This window comes from Primulina huaijiensis, chromosome 6 (assembly GCF_012295235.1).
Source record: "Primulina huaijiensis isolate GDHJ02 chromosome 6, ASM1229523v2, whole genome shotgun sequence".
Taxonomy (NCBI): domain Eukaryota; kingdom Viridiplantae; phylum Streptophyta; class Magnoliopsida; order Lamiales; family Gesneriaceae; genus Primulina; species Primulina huaijiensis.
In genome coordinates this window covers 20,413,464-20,430,349 of record NC_133311.1, presented here as the reverse complement: position 1 = coordinate 20,430,349, position 16,886 = coordinate 20,413,464, and the positions used below count along the sequence as shown (strand labels likewise).

Below are 16,886 nucleotides of genomic sequence, written 5' to 3'. Positions count from 1 at the left end.
ATTATATTACAAAATTTAAAAATATACATTTAATAACTAATAAGAAAAAATTTAAATAAACCAAATAAAAAATATTTCGAGAATATTCTTTTTTAGAGTAATATTTGAAGTAGATGAATTGGAGAGAATATTGGATTTGGTGCAGAAATTGCACTATTTTAAAATAGAGTTGCTTTAAAATAGAATTTTGGGCATGCTGATGACCTTAAGAGTGTGTTATATAAAAAAAATTATTAAATTTAAAAAAATTATATTTATATATGAAATGATAATTAAATGAACATAATTATAAATATTAATATTCAATATACTACGTAAATTTATTAAATTATATGAAATGACATATATAAACTAAATCTAATAACAAAATCTTAATATTGTTTGCGTTTCAAATTTATCAACTAAATGGGTTTATTCATTCTATGTTTTAAGAAACTTCTAATGATTTTTTTTTAAATGATGAAATTGTGTGGAGTTGATTTACCAAAATTTATTTTGAATATCAATAAACTTATGTAGAGTATATAAAATTCTATATTGAATATTTCTAGATTTTAAAATCCATAAAGTTTTTAAAAGTATAGAATGCATACACCTCCTAAATCATCGTCATCAAGATTAGCTACGGGTATAGTTAATAGGAAAAAAGTTGTGTGAGACGGTCTCACGGGTCGTATTTTGTGAGACGGATTTCTTATTTGGGTCATCCATGAAAAAGTATTACTTTTTATGCTAAGAGTATTACTTTTTATTGTGAATATCGGTAGGGTTGACCCGTCTCACAGATAAAGATTCGTGAGACCGTTTCACAAGAGACCTACTATAGTTAATAATATTCTATGAATTATCCGAGCACTAGGAAACTCATTACTCGATTTTTTTACATAATCCTAGACTTCAAGAAGTTTGGTAATCCAATCTAGTGATGTTTTTCTTTCTTTTTTTTTTCCTTTCCTTCCTTGAACTTCCAGATTGAAATTTTCTTTTTCCCGTTATAATTCACAATGCAAATCTAACAAAACAAATACAAAATATAATTTAAATAATAACAAATATATTGATAATTCTGGACCAATTCACACGTTTTTGGGTAACCGAAAATCACAACACACCAGAAATGATGTGTGTGTCAGATTCGATTTTTTTAGTTGGGGTGGACGGGTTGGACCAAAAATACTATGCTTACGTACAAGACTACCCCTCTTCACGAAAGCTTCACGAAAGCTACTTTACCACGATGGAAGATCGCATGTAGGGGATTTAATGAACAAGGCTCATGCAGAGGAAAAGAAAGAAAAGAGGATGATGAGGTCTGCACCACACATGGATTGGCACACACATATATTTTAACAATTATTATTATTATTATTATTATTATTATTATTATTATTATTATTATTATGGAGGCGTGAAAATCACATGGGCATCAAAAAACACGTTTCGATTTGGGTATGAGTAGGTCTCTTGTGAGACGGTCTTACGAATCTTTATCTGTGAGACAGATCAACCTTACCGATATTCACAATAAAAAATAATACTCTTAGCATAAAAAGTAATAATTTTTCATGGATGACCTAAATAAAAGACTCGTATCACAAAATACGACCCGTAAGACTGTCTCACACAAATTTTTGTCTTTAGGGCATTCTAAAGGGGTGTGAATCTTGAAATATTGTTTCATCGCTACTTAAGGTTAATTAATTTAATTTTAGAGAAAATTTCATTTTTATATCTTTTTTCCCGATTAGATCGGTTATACAGTTTTAATAATGTATTTTTCGATTTTTGACAATTATAGTCTTTTTTCAACATGAGTGTTGACTCAGCACCACATTAGCGTTGCGTTGGTGTTGTACGTGAAAAAAAGACTAAAATTACTAAAAAAAAATACAAAGATAACTAATTTTTTTGATTATATAAAAGACAAACATCACATAGAACAACGCAATTTTTTTTTTTTTTTTTATCATTTTGTTGAATTAAGTACGGTAATCGATTAAAAATTTCATTATTAGATTTGTAATAATAATAATAAAGTAAAAACAACTTTGAGAAAATAAAAAATAATAGCAATGATACCACAATCTCTTCGTTTCAGGAATTTTGTCAGGTGGGGTAGAATTAGAAAGCCAAATATCACAAAAAATATATAATAAATAAATAAATATATATGTATATATAATCATCCATTACAAAAATTAAGTAATGAAATATTATTTAACTTACAATGTGTATGCGACTTAAAATTTTCTGAAAATAATTAATAATAACTACATTCGATCAAAAAGCTACATTGAGTAAGTCTTTTGTGAGATGGTCTCACGAATTTTTATCTATGAGACGGTTTAACCCTACCGATATTGACAATAAAAAGTAATACTCTTAGCATAAAAATAATATTTTTCATAGATGACTCAAATAAGAGATCCGTCTCACAAAATACGACTCATAATACTGGAAAAAAAACAAGTTAATCGTAACCGAAACAAATTAAAAGGGGTTGATGTGGGCCGAGGATATCAGGCAATAAACTTGGAGGCCCAATTAGTAAAACGTTGTGGGTAGTTCAGGGGAAGCAGTCAATTACGATTCCGAATTGCAATTTATAATTGATTTGAATTTTTTTTTTTTCCCAGAAATTCAAGATATATATTGAAATCAGTAAAGATGTACAACAGCAGAAAATTTTTTTTTTCTCATATTCAAAAATAAAAAACATACTTCTCGTAACTTTTTCATTCAAAACGATATTAATATAAAAACAATCATACACAATACAGTAGAAATGTAGAATTAGTATTGGAATTCATCATCGTTTTTGCATCAGAATTGACTACTTTATTTATTAAAAGAACAAATTGTATCACGTGGTCAGAATAAGGAGAGGAAACAGAAGGAAACATGGAGGAACCGCGGCGGCGGCGGAAGATTAACATACACGCCAAATAAGAAGACGTGGAAAAGAAAGACGATGAATGAGCTTGCTGCGGCCTTCTTCTCCATCTACGCTACTGTGAACTAACCGTGTTTAGAGAACGAGCCGAGTTCGACTTCAACTCCATCAAGCTTGACTCAATCAGCAACTTTTTTGCTCCAAAAAAAAAAACACAATGGAGCAGCCAATCGCTGAACTCGAATTATACTAGCAGGGGACCAGAGCTCGAAAGTTTTCTACATTTTGGAAATGACTCAGATGGTAATTTACCTTATATATAAACAGTAAAAGACAATGAGTCGAGATGGAGGATTGAAACTCAACTGGCATATACACTTACGAGGGTTCCAATGTTCCATAAGCTGAAGCTTTAGTCAGATTATTCTTTCTACTGGCATATACACTTACGAGGGTTCCAATGGTCCATAAGCTGAAGCTTTAGTCAGATTATTCTTTCTACTGGCATATACACTTACGAGGGGTCCAATGTTCCATAAGCTGAAGCTTTAGTCAGATTATTCTGACTGCCGCACAGATATCGAGAGAAAATGTTTATCACTATGCAGCCAAATTGCTTGATCGCTATTAGCTGAATTAGTAGAGCTATGCCTCGTAGGGGTACAATCTGTGACAGCAGATATTGCAGATGATTGCAGTTTTCGAACGCTAGAAACTTGGTGAATATGTTTATCAGAGAAAGGATAAACCACCATCGATGCTTAAGGATGACAAAATGAAGGAAGAAGGACGAGAAAGGCTCGATAAAAAGAAGATGATGATAAGAGGATGAGATCAGGATAACAGAGGATTGGCCATCCAAGTATCACATGGGAGTACACTTGTTACCCTAAAATATTATTCTGTAATGTGATATATCATTGTCATTTGGGCTTTGGGCGCATTCATGTGTCAATAATTTGTAATGGCAATTGGCATTTTTCGATTCATCGAAATTAGTTAAGTAATCATCAGAGTTTCAACAAGGTTGACGAAATAAGAACTATGAGAACAGAACCTCTTCGGGATCAGAATATCAAAAGAATAGGGAGAAGGGTAAATAGGAAGGAGAAACTAATAAGACCCATGAAAGTGCATGTCAAAACATATTTTTTCTAATGTTCCCTCTTATGTCTGTTCACAAAGTAAACATGACTAATATGCCTGGCAAGTCTCTGTCGATTATATCAATTACAGTAAAAGATGAAAACTGATGTCCGTTTAACATAAATTTTTACCTCTGTATGGATTTGTAAAGCACAACGGTCACATATTTGGATAGGAATCGAGTTGTAGAACCAAGTGCTACCACCGATGGCCGGCTTCTGTCTTTGTGCATGTAAAGATGATTCAGCACCACATGCTGAGGCCTAGAATAAGGAGGTGGAATCTCCAACTGTGGTGATGGAGCGTTGAGCAAAGACAGATTTAGATGGGGAGGAACCATTGGAGGTTCCTTCGCAAAATCCTCTTGACCGAGTTGAGTGTTGTTGTAGCTAGCATCCGGGGATTGAGGCAGTTCGAAACCAGAAATGCCATCAATGTCTTCTGGGACATAATCCTGCAGCACATTGCAGATCCTATTTAAACTAACCGAAGCATTCCACATAAATGGACAAAATAAGGTATAAACACAAGATGATCCGATGATTGGAGATCATCATTTTGAGTTAGGCGGTATGTCATGGAACGAATCTGTTTTGAAGAAACTATAGGAAATCATGCATTACATATTTCAGAAATTTACTCTGCATTAACATCATTATAAAAGACCAAAACAGGAGCAAATTCAAAACAAAAGGAGGTATAATATCCCAGTGACTAAGTGAGTCTCCTAAATTCTTCTGTGCTAGCCAGACTAAGATAAAATAAATGCTCTACATCCATGCGAAGACAGGTATCATGTCACAGAGATGCAGAAACACAAATTTACAATTGCACTTTATTTTAAGCAGTATATTTACAAGTCGCCCATGGTGGGTTTCCTCCGGATTTAGCAATAAAATTCTCCATCAACTCTGAACTTCCATTAGACACTAGTAAATACCTATGACTCTATTTTTATCTAGTTTAAAAGGTGAACTAAGCATGCAGTCCCATTTGATTAACCACCAACTGAAGCATGCTCGGATAAACAAGATATTCCACTTGTGGGTAGAATTTCCTACAGCTATTTGGAAGTTGGAACAGTCTAAATCTAGAAATTAGATATATGGAGCAAATATAGGAGCAAATATAGGATATAAATGATACGAAATCAGCAACTGTAAACTAGAATTATTTTTTGTCATCATCTCCTTGCAGAAACAGGTGGGTCAAGGTATAGAGCAGATTCTGAGGTTCATTCCAACCATAGCTAGGTTTTCACGTCCCAAATATAAAATAATATGATTTTCACCAAAGTGAAAGGAACTACTAGTTAGAAGATGAGTAAATATACTAAAAAACTTTAAATTCTAAGCGCACGACGCCTTCGTCTACTCCTTTCAAATATATAAATCAGTAATTGTTCAATTTTTTATGTTTAGCTCGACAAAAGTTCAAATGGTTTTGGAAACCTATTATAGGTGAGAGGGCTAACACATATAATAAAGCAACTGAAGGAAAAGCGAAATGAAAAGCCCGAAGTAATCCAACAGTTTAGCCACCAATATCTATCTTTGAATAACTCATTCACGTTGGGATGTATAATTATTCACAGATCAGTGTTATCTAAGACATGTTCATGGAAGAAGTCAATGCATTTTGGAACCACAAAAGCTTTGAACTTAAAGGCCTTCCCATAAATTTATTTCTTGTGAAAAGGTAAAAAGTTTCCAACGTCTGCATCAATAAAAGAAACCAGTAGTTACCTGCAAATCTAAAGTGTTATACGCATTCCCAGATTCATCCTGATCACATGGCAGATCAGGGGAATACCTACATTGCCCATCAACAATGAACCTATACTGATAAAATCCTGAAGGAAGTACTTTCATGATGGTGAAATCCTTCCCCGATCTCTGCAACGGCTCACTGAATAAAGACAAAGGATTCAGAATTTGTTTAAGATATTAAAGATCGAGCTAATAATGCCCATGCAAAACAAGAAATTAACCTGGTTTTCCAGTCATTCCATGACCCCTCCACAGCAACTTCCTTGCCTCCATAGGTCCAAGTAATCATAGTCGGAACTCCATGTTCATTATACATGTCTTCGTACACCGGGCTAGCTTGCATCCATGAAGGATTGGGGATTTGCAACTCATCGGGTTTTTGTAAAGGAAGCACTGGCATCTGAAATTACAGATAAGACGGGTGTCTTTAAAGTAGAAATTGTGCAGTTAAATGGAACAGCTGCACACTACATAGTTTCATTTATAATCCAGCATTCTTGGCTGGGTCTGTGGACTCACAGAGAATAAGGAAAACAAATAAAGATACTTCTTTGCCATAGCAAGCACAATTTTGAAACAGACAGAAAAATCATGAACAGTATTGGGATAGAATTGTATGCAGCCATTAGTTGATGGATGTAAATTCATACGGGAAAGTTACTTTCAAAAAAGGAAACTCATTGAAAGGATATCCAGTTATTCACATAATATTCCTTCCAAATTCTGTGCACAAAATAACGATCTATCTTGATTAAAGGCTTTCAACATTAAAGAACCTTAATAACCAATTATTATTTTCCATCAAATTTCAATGAACATACAGGGCCTATCAAATTCGAAAATCATCCAAAACCACAAATCTGAAGAAAATATTTACTCACAATGGAAAAGATATATGAATCAAACCACCAAAGACTGCAGATCTAGCCCAGTATTTGAGGCTAAAGGAAATCAATAATACGCTACACGATATAGCCCACGAGATAAAATTTCTCACCACCTCTCAAAACCATAGATTTTGCTCGATTCAAACACAAGATCCAATCTTTACACTCCACAAACAACTAGGAACAAGTTTTCGTTAATCAGGGATAACAAGAAACATAAAAGGCTTTTTTCCCCAGTAAGAATCCACGACGAATGAGGGAGAAAAACACAGACCTGTGGTCTAAACATCAAGGGAGATTGTGAAGCCCTAGGACTCGATGGGGGGGACTGCCCCATTAACTCACCAGCATGCCCACCAAATTGATCCACCATGCTAACCTGCGCACCACCACCAGCACCAACCTCATCCTCAACGTCAGATGGGCCGTCACTTCCAACCTCTTCCCTTCCATTAGCATTCCCCATTTCGTTATCCTTCTTGTCGCAAAAAAACACAACAGAAGAACCGAACCCCCCCCCCCACCCAACAAGAATCTATGTTCACTGATACTAGTTCAGCATAATCCCAGTAAAAAACATGCTGAAGAAAAGGAAAGAAAAAAGAAAGGCAAGCAGAAGAGGGTTCGCTAGATTTAATCGATGAATCTCCTTTGAATAATTACCGGAATCTTGATAGTACGAAATGGTATTTTGTTTGATTGTTGATCACAAGAAAGTGGAGGAGGAGAAGAGGGTTGTGATATCATATCATTCCTCGTAATGTAATCATGTATTGGTAGTGTAATGAATCTTGTCCGGTGAGTTTGGAGATGTGTTATTGATGTAAAATGTGTAAATTTTGGATTCTAAAAATAAATTATAATAGTAATAATTGTGATGATGAAAGTATAAGAGTGGCGAGCAAGAAAAGGGCCCCAACGGGTGTGGCCGTGTGGGTTTAATGGGGAATGCAGGTCAAATCATCCCATCTCCCTCTACTTTCAGGACAAGACAGCAGTATGGACTTTCATCTCAGCCATTTTTTCAATTTTGTTTCAGTAAATATAAAGTGAAAATAACAGTAGATGGTTTGAAGATAATCCGGTTTTGTAGCTGTAAGTTTTTGAAAAATCATTTCGATTTCCAACTTTTTTTAAAGATAATTTTGATTTTTAGTTCAGTTTAGTTTCGAATCAATCTAAAATTATACCAATGGTCTTGTGTGAAAATATTGGGAATAGGTTATAGTGTGTCTTCTGTCCATCTGTTAATTGAATGCGAGGGCCGAGCTACATAAAAGATATTTTATTAGGCATCATTTAATATGATAAATCAGAATCATCGTAAAATTGGTTCAAACTTTTACAATAATTAATTTTTTTAAAATAAAATGGTGTCATTCTTATGTTTTAATTTATTATATCGTCTCACGAGCCAATCGTGACTTAATATGCTAATTTAATGGTCTGCAAGAAAATAAACAACTTTCATTAAAACTTTGACGAATGGTAATTTGTAGATAAAAAAATGGGTATGTCTCTTGTGAGACGGTTTCACGAATCTTTATATGTGAGACGGGTAAACCCTATCGATATTTAGCATAAAAAGTAATAATTTTTTATGGATGACCCAAATAAGATATCCGTCTCACAAAATACGACCCGTGAGACCGTCTCACACAAGTTTTTGCCTAAAAAATATTAAATAGCAAGGTTTGATTATTATATTATCAGAGCTTCGTTATACCATTTCTATAAGAAACTCGAGGCTCAAATTATTGAGATTCCTCTTTTCCAAATAAACAGATTCTCTAATTTTAACAACTATCTATCTAAATCTTTAAAATAATTATATTAAAAAAATTGGTTGAGATCTGATAGAAATGGATCTTATGTTTTGTAGGCCAAATCATAAACAAAAATAATAAATGATGAAATTAAGATGTCCAAAAGTCTTTTTGCAACAGGTTGAGCAATTCTTGGATTGAAAAAATTGCTTTGATCATGGAAGAATAATTTCACGGTGGTATTAAAAAAAACTTGTCAAAATCTTAAATAATTGGACCCGCCCATCGATTTATCCACAGGTATTGGATCGATCAAGCTATTTGATCTTTAAAAAAATTTGAAATAAACATGAAATAATTATTTGTTTATTCAAGAGACTTTTTTTTTACGACACGAGAGTCCACAGCCGTTATCTTTCGATGTACATTGAGTAAATCCTAGAATTAAAACAGTAACTTATAAACCACGTTGTCAGATAAATCACAATAAACAAATCTAATACGACACACTCAACAAAAAAATTGTAATCAAAACATTCGAGCTCATGATGATTAACTAAACGTTCACTTACTCCACGAAAATAAAAAAAAAAGTGAAAACGCAAGTGAAAATTTTTATTGTGAAAAGGGTTGTTATATGTCTTTGTCAAAAATAGATTGATGAGATTGGAAAATAAAATTTTGGAGTGGTGGGGCCCAAAAGAGCAAATGTTTTCATTTATTTTGGGTCCGCAATTTAATCATCAAATACTGTTCGAAATCGCTTTCTTGTTTGTTTTCTATTGATCATGATTGGGAGATAGTAAGTGCCGATAGCGTGTTTTGGTTTCTTACCCTACCTTACATTTCACAATTATTATCAATATAAAAATCGCATTTGGAGTTCGTATGTTATCGTTCATCTAACAAAATATCTGAAATGGTTGGTCTTTTTCTTGGAAGATTTGATCAAAAAAATTCAAAGAACGAAATCTTAGTACATAACAATTCCTAAATCGATAGTTATTAAATGTACTGCGTGAATGACTTCACAAGGTAGGTAAAATGTCTTGTTCGATGCATTCAATCGCCTTTCAGAATTCCTTGAAAACATCAATCCATGTAGACAAACTATTATGCTAGGATGGGTTTGGTTTCGAGTCAAATGATTTCTATTTCACGTTCCAAATCCGTTGTGCTTAATTTGGGAATTTCTGTGTATGTATGCATGCACAAAGCATTGTGATGAAATAATCTGAACTCTACCTATCGAGTCCTTTTGGTAGATATGAATTCTTCTGTCCAAACACAACCTTATGTTCTCCGTCGACTTGGATTCTACACTAGATTCGGCTTCTGAGTTACACTTTAGTACAATGAGTACATTTATGCATGGAAATAAATATATAGTATACATAAACTTTACCATGCTGCAGCACTGTGAATTTTCGATGAAGTCCGAAGGCCCTCTAATAAATTTGATCACAGAACCATCCATTCAACGTATAGATATATAGCTGTCGAGTTCTAATCTCATGAAAGGTTGAGGTCATGCCTGTTTAAGTACAAATAGCCCTTGTTATCAGAAAACCCAGTCATCGTAAGCACGGGAGAAAATCCAGAGTATCCCTCATCGCCCTTTTCTTTCTTTTGTTTGCATATATCAGCAATGTACCTAAGGAGCTCGTGCTCCTGAACAAATGGTTGAGCTGTGTATTCTTCATACGGCATCCACTGGAACACGTTAATGAGATTATAGGAGCAGTATATTTTGATGGTTGATAATATAACTGAATGGTTTCTTGGGTGATGATAACTCAAAAGAAAACCTGTGCCGCCTCTATTTCTGCTTCCTGTGGCTGGATGTCAAATGAGAGAGGTTGCATCATGCAAAGGAAGAATAGATCTGATTTCTCAAAGAATGATTTGTGGCTCTGTCTGGGGGATCATAGAATAAAATTTACACAATAAACCAACACAGCATAAAGCAGGAAAAAAAATCAAGAATAAGGGTGAGGAAGTTTAAACACAAAAGTGATTACAGCAACATGAACAGTATCAAATCACAAAATTATTTTGGTGCGGGGATGTTTAATAAAAAAATGTAGCCTACGAGTCAAAAATTCCTCAGAGAATGGTGCGATATTGAGCAAAGTATGTACCTGAATGCTAGAATTTCAATAAATTTTGAGTCGATCTGAAACAGGACAGGAGTGAAGAAAAGCATAGACAATTAGATTTATAGAGATTAGTTATACATCAAATTTCAAAAGAGAAGAAGCCCATTTGCTCTTACTCCTGTTTCTTCTTTTACTTCCCTGACTGCAGCATCGCAGATATCTTCACCCTGTGAGTGTAACAAAGATTGATATAGTTGAAGGCGGGGAGGAGTTTCATATTTAGTTATTGTTTAAAAACCCACAGTCTGAACCGACCTCATCAACAACTCCCGTAGGGAATTTCCATACCCCCGTTCCCCGAAATCTGCCACTTTTTTCCTGAACAACTAGAACCTGTATAGGATCACAACCAAGTGTAAAAAGAGTGTATATATTTCGTTTCATGTGTATGTGTATGCATGGTAGAATTGTGTGTCTACATCAAATCAGAGGGTGAGTCTAGAACAGAGAAACCTATTTCATTCCTGCAATCTGATATTTCATATGTGATGAAAGGCCAACATCAAAGATCCAGTTTTTCCATTTTCTGGGTTCTATTCATTTAAGTTGGATGAAGTCTCTACTTTCTAAAATGCCGATACTTGGGTTCGGAGATTTGAGAAAAGAGATACCTTTTTTACCGCTCAAGCAGCAGCAATAAATATTTTTTGCACAACAAATAATCAAGGTATGCCACAAGCATAAGCCAGATAAAAGGTTTTGGTCAAGAAAGACAAAACTACAATCGACTCATGTACGTGGTCTCCAACTAACCCCCTCCGGTACTAAGTATTGGATTTCCTTCTTACAAATTTCTCTTTGTCATCCTTGGAGTACAGAGGAAATTTTCTTTGGATTTTGTCATATATTTGTGTCACACACACCCCATCTCTAACAAATCAAGTTATGTCTGAAATTTTTTTTGAGGTCATTATCTTTGCCGAAAGCTAATAGACAATTCCTAATGCACATGCACCTTTCTGATTCTAAAAATGCAAGTTAATATTTTCAAGAGATGTAAATGGTGTGCCAAGAAAGTTGAAATGTTACAATATCATTTGTCAAAGCATATACCAGAAATTCAAAAAATAACACAGTATGGCATACTTCGTTCTTTTCATTCAAGACAAATGCACCAATACCCACTCGATGTGTGGCATTAGCTGGCAGAGTATTTGCACCACTAGGAAGCCAATGCACGAGCATCAAATATCTAGGTTCTGCATGGTGAAAATAGAATCCTTCCTGAAACACGAGATGTCAATGATAGCAAAGAATGGCAAAAAAAAATTTTAAAAAAAGAAGAAGCACTTTGTTAATTAAAAAAGAAAAGAAAATTTATAACTATTACTACATAAGAACTTACCTTGATAGCAGGCTCAACAAGATTCACAAGATCAATAGGCATTTTAATCCACACACCCCTCTTTCCCTGCAAATCATTCATCTCAATCTGAAAATTAACTAACCCTTTAAAGTAAATTCTACCAAAACAATATAGAGATAACAACCATCATCTCAAGATTAATAATTACTTTATTCACGCATGAGTCATCATGATCTCTAACAGAAGGGCTAACAAAAAAGTAGCCTCACGTTCACCAAATCTATCCCCAAGGTCACCACAATCCTTTTTTGAAGTCAACCCTGCATCTCACTCCACACTTACAGTCTTACTAGCTAATCTCCCCCAAAATGCCACTCCAAAAAACTTACAAACATTTACCAGGAATGAATTCACGCCAGACTGGGAGAGAAGCAATATTTGCCAGGAACATAATTATATCTTTCTAATAAAGCTTTCAGTAATTTTTTTAATTCTGGGTAACTTAATATATAGTTGCATTTACTAACTCGATTCTGCAGTCGCACATGTCCATTGTTCTCTTTAGAGGTATCATCTAAATGAGTGCTCAAATTATTCACATGCATACACCAACAACAATAGCTTGACACTATATTTTTATAAGGTCTTATAGATGTTTATTTCAGTCCACAAATAAACAAAAAGGATTTAAATTCACATTAAAATCCCTCCTTCCTAAAAAACTTTACTATCACCGCAAAAAAACAAGAAGCAGTGAATTGGAAGCTTGTAAATATAACACATCACGCAAACATGAAGCACTTTACTGAACACTCAATTAACCAATCAATCTAAATTCCAAGCGTCGTAAAAAAAATTCATTCAAGATTCAGTAATTCGTTTCCATTTCTCATAATAAGTAGCTCAGCACATATATACCTCTTTTCTCCACTGGGTAAGCGAAGCTCTTAGTAAAGAAGCAAATACACCAGGATCCATGGGGTCATTGGTCATTTCTACTATCACTCCTCCATGATCATCGTTTTTCGCCTCCAAGATCCTCTCCACTTGCTTCTCTGACGAATCCGGTAACATGGAAGAACTCATCGAGGACCTGAAGTTTTCCCCGAAACAATCAAATACGCACCCCCAGCACTTTCTTAATCCACAAATCAACAAATCTTGGGATCGCTAATTGTCGAATTCAATAATGATAAAAGGGTTTTTATCATTAGAACCTTGGGATCGAAGGGATGGATTTAGAGTGGAAAAAGGGGCGTTTTTTGGAGTAGAAAATTAGTTTTCTTGAAACTGGTATCATACTGCTTTTTGTGATTGAAGTGGCCAAGGGCTTCACGTATGAAAGAAAATCTGTGTTTTTCTGTACTACGGCTAGGATGTTCACACGTCAGAAATTAANCATAAGTTAACATTTAGACAATTAAAATATCTATTTATTTATTTTAATTTTTAGATAATTATTATTATCATTCAGCCAATAATTATCATAAAATTGAATATTTTAAATTAAACATTAAAGAGTTACACATATGACTGGGTTTGTTTTTTTGTAGTCAGATCTAAAAAAATTAAATTTTTTTATATAATTTAAGACTAATTGAGTTTTAAAATTAAATCTATTAATATTTTATTTATCATAGCGCTTACAATTTTTTTATCTTTATTTCAAGAAAATAATACAATGTAAAAAGAAAGTTATTATAAGCAACTGAATGATACTATGAATCTCATGTTTACTTGTTTTTTATGACTAGTATTAATTTTTAAACCACATTCATACTTATCTAATTTAGACTTTGAAACTTGATAACTTTCACAAATAAAAAGTGTAATAAATAACATTTTTAGTTAACATTCTTTCTAATTAACGAGAATTACATTAATACTCTTTACTTTAAAAAATATGATAAAATCATTTCAAAAATTATAAAACATGAATAAAAGTAAATAAAATAAGATATAATTTACTCTATCTCATTTGATTTTATACTTATTGTGGAATTTTTTTACACAAATTATTAATTTTTTTTAGAAAAAAAATATTTATGCCTTATAATTTTGGTGAATTGAAATAGCTTCCATGGGAATTAATAATAATTTATATTCTTCAATAAAAATCACGATCTCAATTTTACAAATACAAATAAAAAATAAGATTATTTATTATAAACAGTGAAGAAAATTATAACTCACCACTTAATAATAATAATCATAAAATTGATCAATCGAAATAAACATATGATTATTTATCCATCATTATTACACATCCTTTAAAATTAGTTTATTAATTAGTCTCAATATGATTTATCCACGTATAATCATATATCACTAGGTAAACGTGAAGAAAATGTAAGATTTTTATTTGACACGATGGAAGAGGAAATAAATAATATTATTTCATTTGAGAGAGTCAAAATATTGTGTTTAAACAAAATTATTTTTTCCAACACAATTTCTTGAATATGAAATTGAAGAGCTCCAAAAGATAAATGTAAGATCGAGAGTTTATTTTTGTTCATATGCCCCATGACACAATAAATTATCTTAATTCGAGAGACCATTTTTTCCACCTGAAAAACTGTGTTGGATTGGAACTCTAAAACTGATTAATTAAAGCAATTAAGCATGCATGCTCGTTAAGAAACCAACCCTGTGTGTGTTTATGTTTGTGTTTGTGTTTGCATGTATGTCGCTGCCGGTCAATGCTCCACAACTCTGCCCAAACTGTGAAAGCTAAAGCATGCAATTTCCCGCGCGCCGGCGAATGTCGTTCTCTCGTTCACAACGCCTGCTGCCACGTGCTGTCCGCTTTTTATTTTTTTGTCTTTGCAATTTTTTTTGTTTGGTTCTATATAATTTAATGCGGACTCAGCCCATTTATTCCTCTCCATCTTTCATTTTCATCATAAAAAAAGGAAAACAAAATCTCAGTGCGTGGGAGAGTGAAAGATAGTTATATAGAGAGAGATGGAACTCGGAGGAAATGAAGGTTTCCATGGCTACCAGAAGCTTCCAAGGACAAGCTCTGGTAATCTTGAATTGGGGTTTGCTTTTTTCTCTTTTTTTTTTCTTACAGAGAAAATTTTGAGGTTTTGCTTAAATGTTAGCCTTTTGGCTGAATTTTCGTTCTTGTTAATTTATAGATGAAATTCCAATTGGATTTGCTTCCAGCAAAAATGATGTTTGATGGATTCATATATCTCTTCTAACATTATTTTTCCATGGATGTTTTCTTATAATTCCATGCCAGGGAATTGTTTTTAAAAAAACTTAATTCAAAGGGAAAATATGCTAGGGTATTGATCTCATTCTCTCTCAAGAAATTGTTAAACCAACTGAAGAAACACCCTGCTGCAATTTATTTTTTATTTGCATGCAAATGTGTGAACTTTCGGACGTCTTCTCTTTCCAGTTTCCATTGATCATCCGTCAATTTCTGTAGCAAGAATGTCCCAATAATCAGCAGTCTTATTTATTGTAAGAATTAATTATATAGAAGGGCACGCATGCATGATATGTTTTCTCCATTTTTCTTTTGAATCTTTTAAATCCTCGGAATCAGTGCCAGAAATCGAAGATCACTAATGGAGGAAGAGTAACATGTGATTTATTATGCCAATGGTTGACACTTAGTTAAACAGACAAATAAGTAACAAGTGGCTTACATGCAACATATTTCCCCACCGGATTCTTGAAATTACACGTTACTCATGCATTTTGAGACAGCCAAAATCTACTTGTCATTTTCCCACTCCATCCTCACGCTATGACAGATGAAATTTAGTGGAAAATAAAGAAGGGATTTAAATTTTAATTATTCGAACGGTGTAAATTTTATGATAGTGTGTAAAACCTGAAATCTTTATCGTCATATATACTTAAATCTTACTTGTTTGCTTTTCTATGCTTTCATCCATTTAATTATTTTTCTTTCATGCATGTGTTAATTACACTTTATTTTCTTGTTAACTTTCTGCTTCGAATGAATCCTTTTCTCCCACCATTTGCAAAATCACCGATCACGTACTAGCTATGAAATCCCCAGAAATCAGCATGGGGCAGCCGTCGCCTCAAACGAATCACCACAACAATGCGGAGGACACTGAATGCACAGTGCGCGAGCAAGACCGCTTCATGCCAATCGCGAATGTAATCCGTATCATGCGCAAGATCCTCCCTCCGCACGCCAAAATCTCGGACGATGCAAAGGAAACAATCCAAGAATGTGTCTCCGAGTACATCAGCTTCATCACCAGCGAAGCCAATGACAGGTGCCAGCGCGAGCAGAGGAAGACTATCACGGCGGAGGACGTTCTATGGGCCATGAGCAAACTCGGCTTCGACGACTACATTGAGCCGCTGACCCTCTACCTGCACCGGTACCGCGAGTTTGATGGAGGGGAACGCGGCTCGTTGAGAGGGGAGCCGATGGTGAAGAGGGCACCGGATCATGCTTCTTTCGGGTTTCCGGGATTTCCCCCGGCGGGTTTTCACGTGGCGCATCACCATGGCTTCTTTGGAGCTCCGATGATGAATGGGTTCTTGAAAGATCCAGGCAATGTGGGTCCATCGCACGGTGCTGCGATGCCCTTGGCCTGTGTGGAGCCATTTACACAGTGCAAGGAGCAGTTGTAGAAGGAGAAAAGAGCAAACAGACAAGGTCATGGGTAAAGTATAACTTGCTCTATGCATGCTATTTATTCTATGACAATGGACTGGGTAAGAAATTACTAACTATTTCTGATACAAATTTATCTTCCTTCAGTTTTTTTTATATGATGAAGAAAACAAATTAACATCCATCCATTCAGTATATAACAAACATAATCCCTTTCAAAAAAAAAAAAAACATAATCAATATTCAGTCGGTATAATAAAAAAATACATCTAATCTGACGAAAATATCATGACTTCAAGTATTGCTTGCTGGGTACTGCAGCAAAGCCATGGCCTACAGTTA

General features: G+C 34.1%; 3 protein-coding genes across 4 annotated transcripts; 1 reads left to right on the top strand and 2 right to left on the bottom strand.

The window, feature by feature from the left end:
- Positions 1-3,940: 3,940 nt before the first annotated feature.
- Positions 3,941-7,527, bottom strand: LOC140978125 (SNF1-related protein kinase regulatory subunit beta-2-like). Its single transcript, XM_073442925.1, has 4 exons — positions 6,970-7,527; positions 6,030-6,208; positions 5,785-5,947; positions 3,941-4,493 (listed from the first exon to the last, which is right to left on the bottom strand). Exons 1-4 carry the CDS (start codon positions 7,159-7,161, stop codon positions 4,167-4,169), a joined length of 861 nt encoding a protein of 286 aa, XP_073299026.1. The 5' UTR covers positions 7,162-7,527; the 3' UTR covers positions 3,941-4,166.
- A 2,159-nt stretch (positions 7,528-9,686) lies between these two features.
- Positions 9,687-13,257, bottom strand: LOC140978124 (nudix hydrolase 2). Its single transcript, XM_073442924.1, has 8 exons — positions 12,845-13,257; positions 11,966-12,031; positions 11,707-11,844; positions 10,876-10,953; positions 10,737-10,787; positions 10,603-10,637; positions 10,270-10,378; positions 9,687-10,174 (listed from the first exon to the last, which is right to left on the bottom strand). The coding sequence occupies exons 1-8, from the start codon at positions 13,010-13,012 to the stop codon at positions 9,974-9,976; spliced, it is 846 nt and encodes a 281-aa protein (XP_073299025.1). The 5' UTR covers positions 13,013-13,257; the 3' UTR covers positions 9,687-9,973.
- Positions 13,258-14,805: 1,548 nt separating this feature from the next.
- Positions 14,806-16,734, top strand: LOC140978123 (nuclear transcription factor Y subunit B-4). 2 transcript variants are annotated; one of them, XM_073442923.1, is made up of 2 exons: positions 14,806-14,954; positions 15,972-16,733. In XM_073442923.1, the coding sequence occupies exons 1-2, from the start codon at positions 14,894-14,896 to the stop codon at positions 16,559-16,561; spliced, it is 651 nt and encodes a 216-aa protein (XP_073299024.1). In that variant the 5' UTR covers positions 14,806-14,893; the 3' UTR covers positions 16,562-16,733. The 2 variants fall into 2 exon arrangements, with proteins under 2 accessions (XP_073299024.1, XP_073299023.1); XM_073442922.1 differs by having other exon boundaries at positions 14,816-14,954; positions 15,957-16,734.
- Positions 16,735-16,886: the final 152 nt, after the last annotated feature.

Coding starts and splice junctions, on each gene's coding strand:
- LOC140978125 (XM_073442925.1), bottom strand. CDS start 7,161: ATGGGGAATGCTAATGGAAGGGAAGAGGTTGGAAGTGACGGCCCATCT. Junction 6,209..6,969: donor CCTTGATGTTTAGACCACAG/GTCTGTGTTTTT, acceptor CTGTAATTTCAG/ATGCCAGTGCTTCCTTTACA. Junction 5,948..6,029: donor TGGAATGACTGGAAAACCAG/GTTAATTTCTTG, acceptor GTCTTTATTCAG/TGAGCCGTTGCAGAGATCGG.
- LOC140978124 (XM_073442924.1), bottom strand. CDS start 13,012: ATGAGTTCTTCCATGTTACCGGATTCGTCAGAGAAGCAAGTGGAGAGG. Junction 11,845..11,965: donor TTGTTGAGCCTGCTATCAAG/GTAAGTTCTTAT, acceptor CTCGTGTTTCAG/GAAGGATTCTATTTTCACCA. Junction 10,954..11,706: donor TCTTGAATGAAAAGAACGAA/GTATGCCATACT, acceptor GATCCTATACAG/GTTCTAGTTGTTCAGGAAAA.
- LOC140978123 (XM_073442922.1), top strand. CDS start 14,894: ATGGAACTCGGAGGAAATGAAGGTTTCCATGGCTACCAGAAGCTTCCA. Junction 14,955..15,956: donor GCTTCCAAGGACAAGCTCTG/GTAATCTTGAAT, acceptor ATCACGTACTAG/CTATGAAATCCCCAGAAATC.